The sequence below is a fragment of the Oncorhynchus gorbuscha genome, linkage group LG06 (genome assembly GCF_021184085.1).
Source record: "Oncorhynchus gorbuscha isolate QuinsamMale2020 ecotype Even-year linkage group LG06, OgorEven_v1.0, whole genome shotgun sequence".
Lineage (NCBI taxonomy): Eukaryota > Metazoa > Chordata > Actinopteri > Salmoniformes > Salmonidae > Oncorhynchus > Oncorhynchus gorbuscha.
Window position 1 is genome coordinate 61,218,686 of NC_060178.1, and position 16,721 is coordinate 61,235,406.

Consider the following 16,721-nt stretch of genomic DNA (forward strand, 5'->3'; position numbering starts at 1 on the left):
AAATTAGTCACAGCTGTAATGACTGTCAAAGGCACTTCCACCAAGTATTAACTCAGGGGGGTGGAGACTTGTCCAATTATATCAGTATTTTATGTTTTCTTAATTTGTAGGTTGTGTAGATCTGTAGGGGTAAAATAATCAAATTGCATCCCTTTTGAATTTTAAGGCAGCAAACTGATTTTTTTAAGGGGTGTAGCCTTTCCAATGTATTAGCCAGGCTACACTGAAAACGTACTGTGTGTCGAAGTAGTACCAACATGGAATAGGTTCAAGTAGCCTGCCAATCTAATGTATAATTAAAGACACAAGTCATATCTTCATAATATTCTGGTGTTTATTGTCACACCATAGAAAGATGATCTTTCAGGATTGAAATGATGAAAATAGCAGTTCGTTTAGTAACAAGCCTTATGACAGGTGTACATTTATTTTTAAGAAACATTCTTTCAGCAACTAAACACACAACGACGAAAAACTTACCCAGATGCAATTTGTTTTGTTTGTTCTGAAAATAATCTTTAGGGTGCATTTTCATCGATCTTGACGCTCTGTGCACTACATGTTTATCTCAACAGCGTCAGATGTCACAACATGCACACCTCACGGTCACCTATGTACGTCATATTATATTTCGATCGAAATAATACAGAAACATCACAGAAAAGTATGGTGACAGAACTTCCAGAATTACTACACTGTACATCAACACTGGATTGCACAGATATTTGTTATTGAATGCTGTATAATTTTCAAAAAGTGACAAAAATAAAAAATGTTCTCTTTTTAAAATCTAATTCAGCTGAACTTGTGTTACCTTTGCTATGTTGGATGTTCAAAACCTAGTCCTGAGATCATCCTAGAAAACGGATAAAAGTAAAGAGACTCCTAGGTAGGTAGGAGGGAAAGAAAACTTGGCGCTGGTCAGCAACAAGCAACCTTACAGCTTGGAAAGTGAACAAAAAAAAGAGAACATTAAGTTACAGAAATAAAAGGTAAAGTAATACATAAGAGAACCCTGGAGTGGCCAATCTGCTAGCTAACTACTACACTAGAAAAGCTCTAGCAACAGTGTACAAACAAAAGTTACCTCTTGTATACCTGTAGAATTTCCGTTGGATATTTGTGTACTTTGGACAATAAAGTCATCTTCCTTCTTCTTCTTCTGCAGTTAACTTAAAAATTGAGTGAGTATATGTTTTGACAAGAAAGAGACAATGTTAGAATTTCCACCTAACTAACAGACCTTCACTTTTACCGCCATAATTTACAGACAACCTAGTTCGAATGCCTCTTCTATCACAAGTTTCATATCTCAGAGGCTTCAGAGCTGAATGAAATGCCAAGCACATGATATTTTCCAATTATCTAGTTTATTTGTTTCTGTCCAACAAAATTCATACAATAAGTAAAAGTCTAGCATTTTATGGATAAACAACATGCTAATCATCAGTATGCTAAAACTTAAAAGAAAAGATTACATACAGCATTTAATCAAAGTGGATACTACCATAACAGAATGTATTATTTGCAATGAAGTAACATTACATCTAAAATCAACCCATAGGTTGGTATCCAGCGCTCTAGCACAGTAAGGTAACTACGACAACAGAGAAATGAAAATAAAACCACCCTCAATAAAAAAACAAATTCATTGGGCATTTCTTAACTCATCTCAGGACCATTGCTTGCCTCGGTCTCCCACTTCTCCAAAAAGTCCTGCAAGTTCAAGTTGAAAGTATCAATACCTTTACCAGACAGATGAACACCATCTGGCCTGTACAGGCCTGCGTCTGAGCCACACATGATGTTGTCATGGGTCAGAGCAGTGCCACCTAGCTCAGCGATGATGGTGTGAATTCTTCTGTTGATGGCAGCCCTAACATTGTCCACTGCTTCGCTGTCCTCCGTTTGCCTCCAGGACATACGGGGCAAGATGTCAGACCAGACCAACAGGCATTGTGGGAAAATGCTCCTCATGGAGGTCAGGTCCTTCTTCACAGATGCCAGAAGGGCCTCAGGGTTGTGGGTGCCCAGGTCATTCCCACCCAGGTGCAGGATGACCACGTCTGGGCTGGGCCACTTGATCTTCAGCTGGTCAAGCTGGGGCAGCAGCTGGGCCCACGTCATGCCCTGTGTGCCCTTCCACCACACCCGCACACTGCTGGGGTCCATGCCCAGCTGCATGCCAATCTCGGGCGACTTGGCCCTCATCTCTGCCCAATATATAAGGGAGTGGCCACAGATCCACACGTTCCTAGGCTCTGTGTTTGCAAAGGTAACTTTGGGAACTTTTCCTGTAAAAACGCAACAATAACACAGGGTACATGTGTGGGTTAGCACAGGGGCTCTGCGAGGTTGACGTTACTGACGCTCCGGCTCTTGGGACTCTGCAGGCTGCTGGTTGGCTGTTAATCTTCCACCTTTGGCTCAGAACTGACGGAGCTGACACTCAAGACTATGTAGTTAGTTGACCTAGTCTAGTACTATAAAAAAATATATCATAATGAACTGAGGTATGAGAAATATTTGACACTAAAGATAGCTTATACACTGAAGCTAAATAGCAAATGACACCATCTGCAGTCTGACCTAGCTTTCTCTTCTTAACGTAGCACTACCACACCACACCCTCATTTCATCATTATTCAGGCCCTAGCTAGTTGTCAGATTGACAGCAGTCCCAATATTTATCCCTGTTTTGGAGTAAAAACAACACTAACAAGTCCCCCCAAGTAAAAGTTTCTCCCTAGCAGTAGAAATTGGAACACCCACTCCCCTAATCAAGAAACATATAGTAATTCTAATATTGCCAAAGAGTCCTAACACCTGCGGACTTCCTACAGCTTACCAGATCCCTGTTTCTGTACTACACATAAACAATAATGCAATTCAACAGCTTAAGACCTGTTGATGCAAACTCTGCTAAAATACTTACCTTTATCTGTTGGAGAAAACATTACATTTTAAAGCTAGCTAACATTAATATCTGTCTTTAGAGCAACTCCTGTCCAGAGTAAAGGAACATGGGAGTATATGCATATCTATTGTTTCTGTTAGTATTAGTTTATCTGAGCAAAAGCACTTGAGTCTTGAAGACCACATGCTTCTAAATATGAATTGCATGCACAACAAATAAACATATTTTTTAATACTTCATTATGAGCGTAAACCAAGTATGGGAACTCATTTTCCTACTAGAACATACTTGCATTACACAATTCAAGACAAGTGCCAAGCTGGTAAATAGTTACAGGGCCAGGCCTTTCAAAGCAAATATATAGGAACACTTAAAAACCTAGCCCTAACACAAGGATAAAAACAGAAAATGTACATCTCTGAAATATAATAGCTAAAGCTATCTAAGATATCACTGATAGCTAAAGCTATCTATGATATCACTGATACCTGATTAACTATGGCTGGAATAAGAGCAAGTAAAACCTACATTAAACCTGTCTAAATGAAGCCTCAAATCTATCCATGTTCCCTCCATGGCTGGTTCTTGACACCTACAGTATGGTATCATCTCATCCTGTACTTTAAATGTGTGTTTAGTGCCCAGTATCAATTCAGTTGGCTATAGCTCTTGACTAGTTCTGGTATCACCTAATCTTAACCAATGTGTGGCTGGACACCTCTCTACACTTCCAACCTCACTAAGGGTTACCTGTTGCGTTCTTCTTCCTACTGTCACGAGTATCGTTCATTCTTTGCTGATTCTTCTGTCTCATCCGCAGGTTAAACTGCTCCAGCTACAAAGCGACACACACACACACACACTGTAAATACAGTCAATTCCTGAATGCAGCAGCTTTGGACTGACTTGCCAGTGTGCACTAAATCCAGAATATTAAGTTAACAGAAGCAATTTAATATTGGGAATACAAAAAGTGTGTACACGCACTGAACCTTTCCAAAGTGCACTATCAGGAATGTACAATTTCAGACAAATACCCAAAAAGCTTTTAAAAATGGCCTATAATGCAATTCAAATGTCAACAACACTAAGGACTGGGTGGGTTGCTGGCTTGTAGATTACACACAAACTTAACATGATCAGACGGGTAGAACTTTTTCTCATTTCTACAAATGGAATGAACAAAAACATAAAACATACCCTTTTCTTCTGTTTGGCCTTGATATCGTCTTCCGTCACTGGTGGACCCGGAGTCTCTGGCGATAGAGGGGGAGGTGAGGGCTGTCCAGCTGCAGCATCGGGGCATTGTGTGTTGATCTGGAGAGGTATGGTGATATTATGTCTTGGCGAATCCTGCTGTGCACCAGACCCACTTTTGACTGTTTCAATCACCTTGAGGCATCTAGACTGGCTGTTGACTTGGAGGATTTGACTCAAGACATCCATTGTGGGATTCGATACAGTCACCTGATTCAATATATTCACTTGTTGTGTGAGCTGAGTATTTGCAAACGGTATCATGGGGGCACCAGGATGCCCATAATAAGCGGTGGGCAAGGCTGTGGGTAGGCCAGGGGATTGTCCCACAGGTGAAACATAAGTATACACCCCAGCTGCTTGTTGACCAGCTGGAACATGAGGTGTGTTTGTCAAGGATGGGACAGGGGAAATATTTTGGGGGGCTTAAGGGACCGGGCGGCAGTGATGAGAGATAGTTGGTAGTACACCCCTTGCTAGGCCAACCCTTAGGAGCAATGGGCTGTCTCTTCTCAGGGAAGTTCCACTTTGTGGTGGAATAGGATGTGCCAGGATGTGAGGAGGAGGTGGGAGAGGTGGTGGGGGGCGAGACGCTCACTTTCTTGGTGAGGCTCTGCATCTGCCTTGCCTTCTCCAAGGCAGCCTCCTCTTCCGGGTCAAGGAACCCTCCATATTCCGGGGTGTCTTGGGGGCTGAGGTACACCTCCTGCTGGGAAGACCTGGAGGGCGAGGCCGACCGGAGGCGTTCGGAATCAGATGAGTCGGTGTTGCGTCGCCGATGCCGATCTCCCCGCCTAGATGAGTGCTTCGTCTCTCTCTCAGAGGAATCTGATGAGTGTTTGGATGACTTTGTCCCGTAGAGGCGCTCCTGGGTCCTGTCTGCCAGCTTGGTGACCTCGGAGGTGTTCAGGTTCAGGCCGATGGCCTGGAGCAGGCTCTTGATCTTGTCGAAGTGCTGTGTCTTGTCCTGACTCTCATGCTTCTTGGTCTCCTCCACCGGGGCTCTGGCTGGGCTGGACCTCCCGTCATCCCTGGATCTGTCTGTGCGCCCAGGTTTCTCATAGCGCTCCTCCTCAGCCGCTGCTGCTGGGGCTTTACCCCCATAGAGGAAGTCATCCTCTTCCTCCACACGTTCAGGTTCTCTCAGGAACTGGGTGTGGGACGTCATTCCTAGAATTCCGGAAAAGCCACCACTGTCCTGGATTGCTCTCTCGTGAGGCAGCAGCCGGTCTTCGTGTCTGGGGTCATCTTTAGCCTCAGAGGTCTTCACTCGCTCCATGTCGAAGGCCCTGTGCAGCCGCTCTGGCTCCTCCTCTCTTCCCCTGTAGGCATCCTTGTACTGATCTTCATCCCCACGTTCACGCAACCCACGATAACACTTTTGAGGGAGGGAACTATCCTCCTGAATACCAGCAATCTCCTCTCGAGACTCCTTGACCACAGTGGACAGCAGACCGGCATCCACACCTTTGTTGAGGATGTTGAGGAAACGGGCGAGCTGGGTGTTCAAGTTAGGGTTCTTTTCCTGAGACTCTCGGCTGGGAGGTCGTTTTGAAGAATGAGGGTCAAGAGGTGTTTGGCGAACTGGAGAAGGTTGTGATGGGTGCTCTCTAGAAGTCTGCTCATATGGATCATACTTTGCAGATAGGTCAGGAGCAGGATGTCCAGCAGGTGAACCTTCATAATAGGACTTCTGACTGGATGTTTGGGTGAAGGGTGGTTGGGCAGAGTGTGGTTTATAGGGCGTCTCAACGTCATAACCGTACTGTTCCACGAGCCTTTGATCAAGAGGTTGAGCTTTAGGGGGTTCGGTCTGCAAAGAAACAAAACATTTTCCCACCACGTCATACAAATCAAAATTGTCTCATGTCGTGCTGATCACAATAATATTGACTGTAATAGGTTTCTTATATCGATATATGAAAACTATGTAAAGCATCAGCACCCCATGGAATATAACCAGCTCTTGAAATTCCTAAGAACAAATTATTTTCTAACTGAAAAAGAAGTTTAGAAATAACAACTGACCTGAATTGGGAAAAGTGGCCCTGTGACATGGTCTGGGCGCTTCTTCAGAATGGACTTGGGTTTGATGTCAGTGGGTGGTTTAGGTTTTGGAGGAAGCTCTGGCATTCCATGATTGTAGTCAAAGCAGGTCTTCTCCATAGGCTTCCCTTCTGGCAGGAAATTGGGAACTCCACCATGTTGCTCCATGGCGACCATGGCTCTCTTGCGGTATATCAACTCATTGAGCTCATCTAGTTCCCTCTTCTTTCTTTCTAGCTCATCGTTCATTCTATCTGGAGGTTTACTTCCCGAGCTTGAACCGTTCTTGGAGCTCCTCTGACTGCTTCCATCTCGCTCCTTGCTGTGGCTCCTTTTCGAGGATGTCCTCTCCTTGCTGCTGCTCCTGTGCTTGGAATCTTTTCTCTCCAGACTGTGGCTTCGCCTCCTGCTCCCACGGCTGCTCCTCTCCCTGCTCCGACTCCTGCTGTGACTGCGACTGCTCCTGTACCTGTTGCTACCATCCTGCTCTTTGCGCTCCCTGCTGGTGGTCCGCCTTTTCTTCACCCGGCCAAACTGGTCTAGGCTGGGGCTCCGGCTTCTGCGCCCATATCGCCGCCGGCTGCTGTCCGAGTCCTTGCCACCAGATCCAGAGCCAGCAGTTTTTGACCGCAGAGTTTTTACGACTGCTTTCATCTTGTCCGACTCCTCCAAGGCAGGTTTGTCGTTGCTGGGGCACAAAATAATGAGGGACATGACTTCGAGCACATCTGTTAAACGTTTAGATTTCAGGGTACTTGTGGCTTGAGCTAACAAATGCCATCCAAAATCGTCACACAATGATACTTTACCTTGACTTCATGTTGGAACCAATACTACTAGTAATCACAATCAAACTCACGTAAGATCATCATCTTTGTGCTCTACTTTGACACCTGCGCCCTTGATGAGCAGTTTTGAGTCTCTCATCAGTTTGATGGTCATCTTCTTCTGTAAGACAATAGGCAATTTAATACAACATAGACAGCAACATGTCTATCCCCTAAGTCAATATGACATCCCCCAGCACTAAACATCATGGAACAAAAGCCTGCGACTTTGGTCAATCATAAACCAACCTTTTCTTTTGCTGCCACGCCCACAAGCTTGGGCACACGGGTGAAGACACTGTCGATAAAGCGTTTGATCCTGATCGCTTGGTTACCTCCTTCAGCTGTTTCAAGCTAAGAGAAAATGGAAAGCGTTAAAATGCCCAGCGCAGCTGTTTTGATCTCAAAATCAATTCTGGGTAACAATTAGCTAAGTAACAGTTTAACAGTTTTCCGTTAAAATTGTTAAAAAGCAACAAAAATAGCTTTTCAGCTAAAAACTCATTCTCAAACAAGGTTTTTGAAAAGCTTAAGGGGAGTGGGGAAGGGCACCAAAGCGCTGCATTAACCACAGTTAGGATTGTGGCGCGGGAATCACAATCCACCAGAGTGGAGGGGCTTAAAGGGAGGGATATGTAACCTGAAAACTAACTGTTATTTGCAGAGAGGTTTTGAACTTGCTTTGTTAATCGTCTATTAACTTATATTGCCAACGTTGCAAAACCTGCTGAAGGTCCTGTGGTGATTGTATTTTCAACCAGCAAGTATAGGGAAATAAAACGGATCACATTCTGTCATACTTTTACAGTGCTAGTTTCATCAGCTGTTGTACAAGTATGATACAAAACACAGGATAAAATCATTTTGACTGTTACTGGGCCTTTAACTTTGGTCTTTCTTTTGAAAAGAATCATCATGCCAACCAGACTCAGTGGAGGACAGTATTTAAATCGTTCCATGTGACAGCAGCAGTGTGGGTTATATGGAAATGTAACCGCGTGATCCTCAAGTTGGAAACAACTGGTCAAAATAACTACATTTCTCAAAATAGCTACTTGCATGTACAGTATACCAGTAGATATTAATTTCCCCATGCCAATCGGATCACAGCTCCAGGGAAACTTACCGGAATGACACTAAACTCCACCTTCTCTGAGATGTCCAGTTTCGTCTCCTCCATGACCTCAGTCAGATGGAAGAAGAGCAGCTGGGGGCTCTGATGGCACTTAATGGTCCCAGACAGCTCCCCAGCTTGCACCACCACACCCTAGAAGGGAAAACACTTCACTTAGACATACTGGGCAAATCCATTAAGGCATTACATAAAACATCCCATCCTTCTTTAGTGTGGAAAAGCCTAGCCAGCCTCAGACTTAAAGACATCATGTACCACATGCTAAACATGATCTTACAGTTCTGCGTTGCTCTGTTGACTCCTCAAACGTCTCGGAGAGAATCTCCACGTTGACGGCACGCTCCTCCTTGGTCTCACGGTTGGTGGAGATGTTAAAGTGAACCTTGTCTCCGTCGAACATGGTGGCGTCAGTCAGAACGTCAGCGGCTTCAAACGATAACGGTTTCTGTGTGCCACCCTCCCACACCTCCAAAAGGCCCTGCTCCTGGAAGGAAAAGGAGATAACATATTCTAAAATCCATGATTTGACAACCCAAACGTTCTCCAACAAGAACACATAATAAAACTGTCTGATTAGTAATACACCGTACCTGCTTCTTGTCGGACACCTTGGGGACAGCCTTAATGACCGTTCCTGCCTGCTGCACAGTGCTAACGTCCTCAAACACCACAGTCCTCTGGGGCAACACCATCTCCACTGGGGCCACTGGCTTCCACTGGAGAGACAGTAATAAGGACATGTCACAGATGAAAGTACTCAACTCTGAATGACAGGAGATTTTCCACCACCTATCAGATTTTGCACTGAACTGTGCCCCCACCTTGTCTTTTCCTGCAGTGTCTTCAACCTTCTTCTCCATGGTATCTTCCAGTGTCACCAAGCACTTCAGCTTCCTTACTCTGATGGCCTTCTCCTTCCCTTTGACCTAATGAAAACAATGACGACATGTTAATGTAACATGTATCAGTCAATCAACAAATCATTTATACATTGCTATACTTAGGATCAAAACCTTCACATTTAGAGGGTACTAACATCATTCCCAGGCACAAACGGGTCCTAATTCAGTGTCAACAAACTCAATTTGCCATATAATTATGTGGATGGGAAAGAAACAGTATGCTCACTGTGACGACTGTGAAGTCCACCTCATCCATAACAGCGAACTCAGTTAGACTCATGTTCTCTGTGGTCTCAAAGGGCAGGTTGTTCTGGTTCGCTGCCATTATGGTGCCAGAGCCACCCTTTACGCTCATTATCACACCCTGGTTAAGAGAGCAAAAACGATATCAACAGCTAGCTACAATAGGGATGGCCAACTCTGGTCCAACTGGGCCACTTATTTTGCAGTAGTTTCTTCCAGCCCAGCTCTAACACACTTGATGTAAATAATTGTGGTCTCAATTGAAGATCTTGAATAGATTATTATTTGACTCGGGTGTAGTCATACTGCGCTACATGGAGGCATGCAGCTCTCCAGAACCAGAGTTAACGTCCACATTTGTTAACAAAATTAAAGTGTAAGAATAAAGTGTAAGAATATAGGTGTGCCACTCAGACTTACCACCTCCCTCTTCTCTCCAGTGATCTTAAAAGTCTGTGGTGTCTTTGGCCGAATACTAGTGGCTCTAACGTTTTGGGAAACTATGTCGGTTAACAAATTGAACGTCACATGGTCCCCTTGCAACAGGGTGATGGTGCTGTCCTTCTCTGAGTAAAGCAGCGCTCTTGTCTTGCCATCGATGTTGGCCTCAATTTGGCCAGGTTTCTGCTTTGCACCAGGCTGTGTGAGGGCAAGCACATACATTCAGTTTATACCAACTGGGACATTTTTAAACGAGATGCCAAGTATTAGTCATAACAAGCCAAGCATAGAATCAAATATACTTACAATAATCAAAACATCTCGTCGTGGCAGTGATGAAAATGTTCATAAAGTCAAGAAATAACACATTTTTTCTTTGTGCTACAGAGTTCTCTCACCTGCTGCTCCGGGATAGCATTGCAGACAAAACCTTCAATAATGGTGGAGTCAATCTCCTCAGTCCCCCCTGGAGGTACAGATACATCGGTGGCACACTCCCCTGCCTGGGTTTACAATACAGGGAAGTATAAAAAAGGCAAATACAATGAAAACCAAAGGCTCAAACTCCTCCGAATGTTTTCCTTTTAACAATATCTAGCTAAATGTTTCTAAAGTGACCCACCTTCTCCTTATAGGCTGTAAAATGCACCCTGACTCCAGGTATCATGTTCTTGGGGACTCCCAGAAAAGCATCAAAAGTGAAGGAATATTTTTTGAGATCGTCTCTTTCGATGTAGCCATAAGTTGGCTGTGGACAGGAGAGCACAATTTGAGAATGCAATGTTTACTAGTGGAGAACCTTCCATTCAAGCAGGATTCTCAGCATTTGGACTTACCCCAATGAACGAGATGACCCCCTTGGATCTTCCAGGTGGAGGAGGCCTATGAGTTATAAGTGTTGAGAGGAAAAAAAACATATGCGTATAAATAGAACTTCCTGAACAACTAATGTAATGTATGGAAGATCCAACTACTGTATGCAATCAAACACTAATCGCACAGTGATGATGACACCCAATTTGTTGACATAATGACCATTACTTGTCATTGTAGCTCTTCTTCCCTGATGATTTTTTGTCCTTCTTGGACACTTTGGTCTTCTGTTCATCAGGCTGGGGTGGATCAGGCTGAGGGACCTCGGAGCCCCGGCAGAGTCCCCACACATCAGGCACTACAGTTGTCTCAGTCGGAAGGAGGGCTGTTGTCGGAACGGGCTGTTGTCGGGAAGAGAAAAGGAGCCAGTGAAAAGTTGAAAGTAAGTAGCAAAATGTTATTGAAATGGTATCATAGAGATGACAAGACAGAACAGACACAGTGGCACTTACCCACGATGGCGGAGGAACAGCATAAGGGTTTACCTAAAGGAGGCAGACCTGATGTTAGGGATGATTTTTTATTTTAACAATGAAGAACAAACTAATTGTTCTTGATTGCACATTCAAACCATGTCATGTTATTATAACACCAAGACAGTTAAAAACATTTTTTTTTTACAAGTATAACATTGAGAATTTGCCATATGCAGAAAGCACTACAAGTTGTCTAGCTAACATTACCTCGCTTTGCCAGGGTGGAGGAAAGCCAGAGTTGTCCAGAGGCGGGACCATGGGCGGCATACCTGGGGGAGGAATACCAGGGGGGGGCATAACTGGCGGGGCCATGACTGGGGGGGGCATTGGTCCTGGTACATTGCCCATCATTGGATCATATGGTCCGGGCATACCTGGACCATACCCGAATCCTGGCCCATCCATCGGTGGCCCATCAAAACATCCATCCATAGGTCCACCTGGACCCATTGGCCCATACCCATCCATGGGGCCTCTTGGCCCGTATCCATCCATGGGGCCACCTGGACCCATTGGCCCATAGCCTGGCCCATATCCGTGATAATCTGGGGGCATGGGGCCTTGCATCATTGGATCTCCCATAAAGTTAGGATGTGGACCGGGGCCACCGTGAAAAGGACCAAAAGGTCCAGGCGGCCCACACCAACCTGGTCCTGGGCCCATGTCAAATGGATGAGGCCGCCTTGGTCCCATGTCAAATGGAGGAGGTCCATTGCCTTTTCCACGCTTCCGACCACCTCCTCGTCCCATTTCGAAATGTTTTATGAAAGCTAGCTAGCTCGCAAGCTAACGTAAGCAGAAAGAACTCTTCAAAGGGGACGCGAACGTTGAAATGCTGGCTAGATTACCATCCTAGCTGGGTACATATCTCTGATATCGCTATATATGAAGGTGCACGTATTCACTATTGCAAGTTTGTGGTTTAATTGGTAAATGTTCGGTTAACGTTATATGGAAACTCAAACAACTCACGTTAGCGGGATAGCTATATAGCTAGCTATATAACCTCACACCACCAGATCCGAGCGAACTTGTTGCGGATATTGTGGCTGTGGAGACATGACGTATATCCGATGTAGATAGCGCTACTCCATAGACTGTGAAAAAAAAATCGATGAAATCATATGAAAGGGTCGCCACTAGTTTATACAATGTATCTTCTTAAAATGTGATTTTAAACATAACCCAAACCACACTGATAACCTTATTGCTAAAAATGTACCTTAAATTAAGACCAAAAAGCACATTGGTAACTAGTCACAACCCCCCCCCCCCCCCCTCACTGCAGCTGCATTGAACTATTCTCTAGCACTCTATGCTGATATTATGACGTTAATAATAGCTATATAGCAGATACCTTTTCAGGACACTTACGCTGACATTCGAGCTCAGAAAAGTCGAATACCGCCACTAACAGCACAGGTGATGAAATTACATTTGAAATGAGAAGTTAGGTACTGGCAAAGACAGTACAGTATGTACTAGGTTTAGAATCTCTGTGTGCACAGTTCAGCAAATATTAAAGCGGGTGCAGCGAAATGCTTATAGTAGTGTGGACTACAACTAGCTAGTGTGTATTTAAATCTGTCAAATTCCACACATGTACCAGTGTATTAATATGCTTGTGTGAATCGGAAATGTGTTTTTCCATATCCCACTCTCCCTAAAACAACCTCTAAGAGTGGGGTCAGGGTCTGCCACATCCTGGTCTATTATTCTGAACATAAAACCAAGACACTCCATCAGCCATGGACCTTAGAGGCTGCTGCCATATGTACATAGACATGGAACACAGGTCACTTTAATAATGTTTCGATACTGTTTTACAATTTCATTTGCACAGTTGAAGTCAGAAGTTTTACATACACCTTAGCCAAATACATTTAAACTCCGTTTTTTACAATTCCTGACATTTAATCCTAGTAAAAATGCACTGTTTTAGGTCAGTTAGGATCACCATTTTATTTTAAGAATGTGAAATGTCAGAATAATTGTAGAGAGAATTATTTATTTCAGCTTTTATTTATTTCATCACATTCCCAGTGGGTCAAGAGGTTTACATAATTAGTATTTGGTAGCATTGCCTTTCAATTGTTTAACTTGGTTCAAATGTTTTGGGTAGCCTTCCACAAGCTTCCCACAATAAGTTGGACGAATTTTGGCCCATTCCCTCTTACAGTGCTGGTGTAACTGAGTCAGGTTTGTAGGCCTCCTTGCTCGCACACGCTTTCTCAGTTTTGCCTACAAATTTTCTATTTGATTGAGGTCAGGGATTCGTAATGGCCACTCCAATACGTCCTTAAGCCATTTTGCCACAACTTTGGAAGTATGCTTGGGGTCAATGTCCATTTGGAAGACCCATATGCGACCAAGCTTAACTTCCTGACTGACTACAATTCCTGACTACAATTTATTTTCTTGGCTGATTTCTTTGGATTTTCCCATGATGTCAAGCAAAGAGGCACTTAGTTTGGAGGTAGGCCTTGAAATACATCCACAGGTACACCTCCAATTTACTCAATAATGTCAATTAGCCTTTCAGAAGCTTTTAAAGCCATGACATAATTTTCAGGAATTTTCCAAGCTGTTTAAAAGCACAGTCAACTTAGTGCTTAGTGCATGTAAACTTCTGACCCACTGGAATTGTGATGCAGTAAATTATATGTGAACTAATCTGTCTGTAAACAATTGTTGGAACAATTACTTGTGTCATGCACAAAGTAGATGTCCTAACTAACTCTACAATGAGATCGTTTGTTAACAAGAAATTTGTGGAGTGGTTGAAAAACAAGTTTTAATGACTCCAACCTAAGTGTTTGTAAACTTCCAACTTCAACTGTATATACTGTATTCTAGTCAAGGTCATTCTATTCAACTACTACTGTACATATGCTATTCTATCCTGCGTATTCTTCAGATATACTACATATTCTATCCACATACTGTCCATAATGTTTATACATCCCATAACACACACACATATATAAACACACATTATATACAGTACCAGTCAAAAGTTTGGACACACTTACTCATTCAAGGGTTTTTCTTTATTTGTACTATTTCCTAAATTGTAGAATACTAGTGAAGACATCAAAACTAAGAAATAACACATATGGAATCATGTAGTAACCAAAAAAGTGTTTGTTAAATCATTTTTAATAGCTGTGCAGCGACGCTCCCCATCCAACCTGACAGAGCATGAGAGGATCTGCAGAGAAGAATGGGAGTAACTCCCTAAATGCAGGTGTGCCAAGCTTGTAGCATCATACCCAAGAAGAACCGAGGCTGTAATCACTGCCAAAGGTGCTTCAACAAAGTACTTAGTACAGGGTCTGAATACTTATGTAAATGTGATATTTTCTAGTATGTGAACTATGTGGAATATTTTTGGCCCATTAGCTTCCCTGAAAACAGGTACTAACAGGAGGGGCAATATGAGTCTGCCAGAGGTCTTTACCCTGATGAGGATAGTGATGGAGGCTTTGGTGGTCCACACAACAAAGAGGCAGGTGTCCCTTCCAGTGATGTGGAGCGGCCTTTGGACCTCATGGAGGTTGTAAGACCCTCCCTCCATGATATATAAATATATAAATCCTCCCGACTTCACTACCTCTTCAATGGTGTGGTCCCTTTTGCACCATAGGGACACTTGATCTCCACCACTGCTGTGGTGCCCATCAGACCATCCGGTAGGCCACCCTGGATCCCAGACTCCGTGATCCAAAGCCCTGACTCATGCACATCCATCTCTGTAACCATTTGATGCCCCCCTCTTCGTTATCTGTGCCCCACTTTACAGACAACACCCAATCCAACGACTGAACACCTTGAAATGCAGTCGTTGTAAGAAATGTGCCATTTAAATCAAGTTTGATTTGATTGATGACATTACAGCTGTAGAATATTTAAGTGCAGTTTTTCCATAAACGTTTAATTGATAACTTGGGGTATTACCACTTGACAATTCTATAGTGGAAAAGATCCTATAAATCAAGACTGTGTGAATGCATGACTCTGGTCATTACATTTACATTTCAGTCATTTAGTGACTAACAGTTAGTGCATTAATTTTAAGATAGCTAGATGGGACAGCCACATATCACAGGCATAAAGTACATTTCCCCCCAACAAAGTAGCTATCAGTTGATTCATTTGCATCAATGACAACCTTCTAGAACTGAGTTATCGCTCATAGAAGTCTAGTATCCGGGGTAATCTGGTTAATGATGATATAATTGATCAAGTGGCTCTTTCCATGTAGAATGTTGACAGTGGTATAGAACACATTGTATTGCTAGATGCTAAAACTTAACTTAATAGCTACACTCACTGACACGGGATAAACTTTATCCCTCATGCTGGCCCTGACCAAACCGGTAAATTGCCCCTCACTATGGCTGCACTTCTTTACATGGCCAGACTTCTAGTGGTCTTCTCCCCTTTTAATGCTCATATACTCATCCTTGAAAAACGCTATAATATCTGAAATAGCCACCAAATACGACATACAGTACAAAACAATTATCTAGTCTAAGTAAAACAAACAAATGTTTTATATTTATACTGCTCTGCTAAACTACCTAGCTAAAAAGTGTAGCCAGTGACTAGCTAAGACAGAGAAAGGGGATGTAAATTCAAGGATAGGGCACAAAGGTCTCCGATCGCGCTGTTGAACGCTCCCGAGTGACACAGTGGTCTAAGGCACTGCATCTCAGAGCTAGAGGAGTCACTACAGACCCTGGTTCGTTTCCATGCTGTATCACTAACGGCTGTGATTGGGAGTCCAATAGGGCGGCGCACAATTGGCCCAGAGTCATTCGTTTTAGGGTTTGGCCGGGGTAGACCGTCATTGTAAAGAAGAATTTGTTCTTAACCGACTTGCCTAGTTAAATAAAGGTTACATTTTAAAAAATAAAATAAAACGGTAGCTGACGTCGGCTAGAGATGACGTGAGGAGCTTCCTGCAGGAATTTGTTGTCAACTACCGTTGTAGCACTGATAGAACAATGAGACAGATATTTCACCAGATGTATAAATGTGAAGCATCTGGGGTTTCCACTCACTACCAAAAAGTGGCCGGCAGAAACGAGATGGATTTTGGCCAACAATTCTGCTAATTTGCTCATCGATTAAACATTTGATCCCAATGCAGTTCTGGTCACAAAACTAGAATATATTATGCACCGAGTGGACTAAGTTATGTGGACTTTACCATTTGACAAAGTTTTTTTTTTAAATTGCGTTTAGGTGAGCAAAGGCGAATTTAATTATTGCACACGCGCACTTCACAGAATAGGCGTTCCCCAACGGAAATATGCAAATATAGGCTACAGGACCTCGGTGGCTAGTGCTTGGCCCTCGTCATCCTCCTCTGCCTAATATTCCCATTTCAAACGACAGGTTGTGGACTCTTGGTTTAGTTATACACATCTGTGGTCGTATTTTAGGTGTTATCTGTTGCTAATTAGCATTTTGTTGAGTACATTTCGGCGAATATTTTGAGAAAACTCACCTTGTCCAAGAGAGAATTTACATGGCTATCAAAACGTCACACCAGCCTACACGAAACACAGACTATATGAAGTAGTTCTAAAATCCCAG

At 43.3% G+C, this 16,721-nt stretch overlaps 2 protein-coding genes across 3 annotated transcripts; both read right to left on the bottom strand.

Annotated features, from left to right (window-relative positions):
* Positions 1–1,360: 1,360 nt before the first annotated feature.
* Positions 1,361–4,356, bottom strand: LOC124038189. The gene is made up of 3 exons (XM_046353730.1): positions 4,118–4,356; positions 3,668–3,752; positions 1,361–2,294 (listed from the first exon to the last, which is right to left on the bottom strand). The coding sequence occupies exons 2-3, from the start codon at positions 3,729–3,731 to the stop codon at positions 1,663–1,665; spliced, it is 696 nt and encodes a 231-aa protein (XP_046209686.1). The 5' UTR covers positions 3,732–3,752; positions 4,118–4,356; the 3' UTR covers positions 1,361–1,662.
* LOC124038188 lies at positions 4,320–16,668 on the bottom strand. Of its 2 annotated transcripts, XM_046353728.1 has the most exons (17): positions 16,633–16,668; positions 11,325–11,386; positions 11,094–11,126; positions 10,810–10,982; positions 10,605–10,650; positions 10,391–10,516; positions 10,167–10,271; positions 9,748–9,966; positions 9,311–9,448; positions 9,004–9,108; positions 8,773–8,898; positions 8,460–8,666; positions 8,174–8,314; positions 7,297–7,401; positions 7,080–7,168; positions 6,203–6,908; positions 4,320–5,987 (listed from the first exon to the last, which is right to left on the bottom strand). In XM_046353728.1, exons 2-17 carry the CDS (start codon positions 11,382–11,384, stop codon positions 4,320–4,322), a joined length of 4,047 nt encoding a protein of 1,348 aa, XP_046209684.1. In that variant the 5' UTR covers positions 11,385–11,386; positions 16,633–16,668. The 2 variants fall into 2 exon arrangements, with proteins under 2 accessions (XP_046209684.1, XP_046209683.1); XM_046353727.1 differs by lacking the exon at positions 16,633–16,668 and having other exon boundaries at positions 11,325–12,325.
* Between the last annotated feature and the right edge of the window lie 53 nt (positions 16,669–16,721).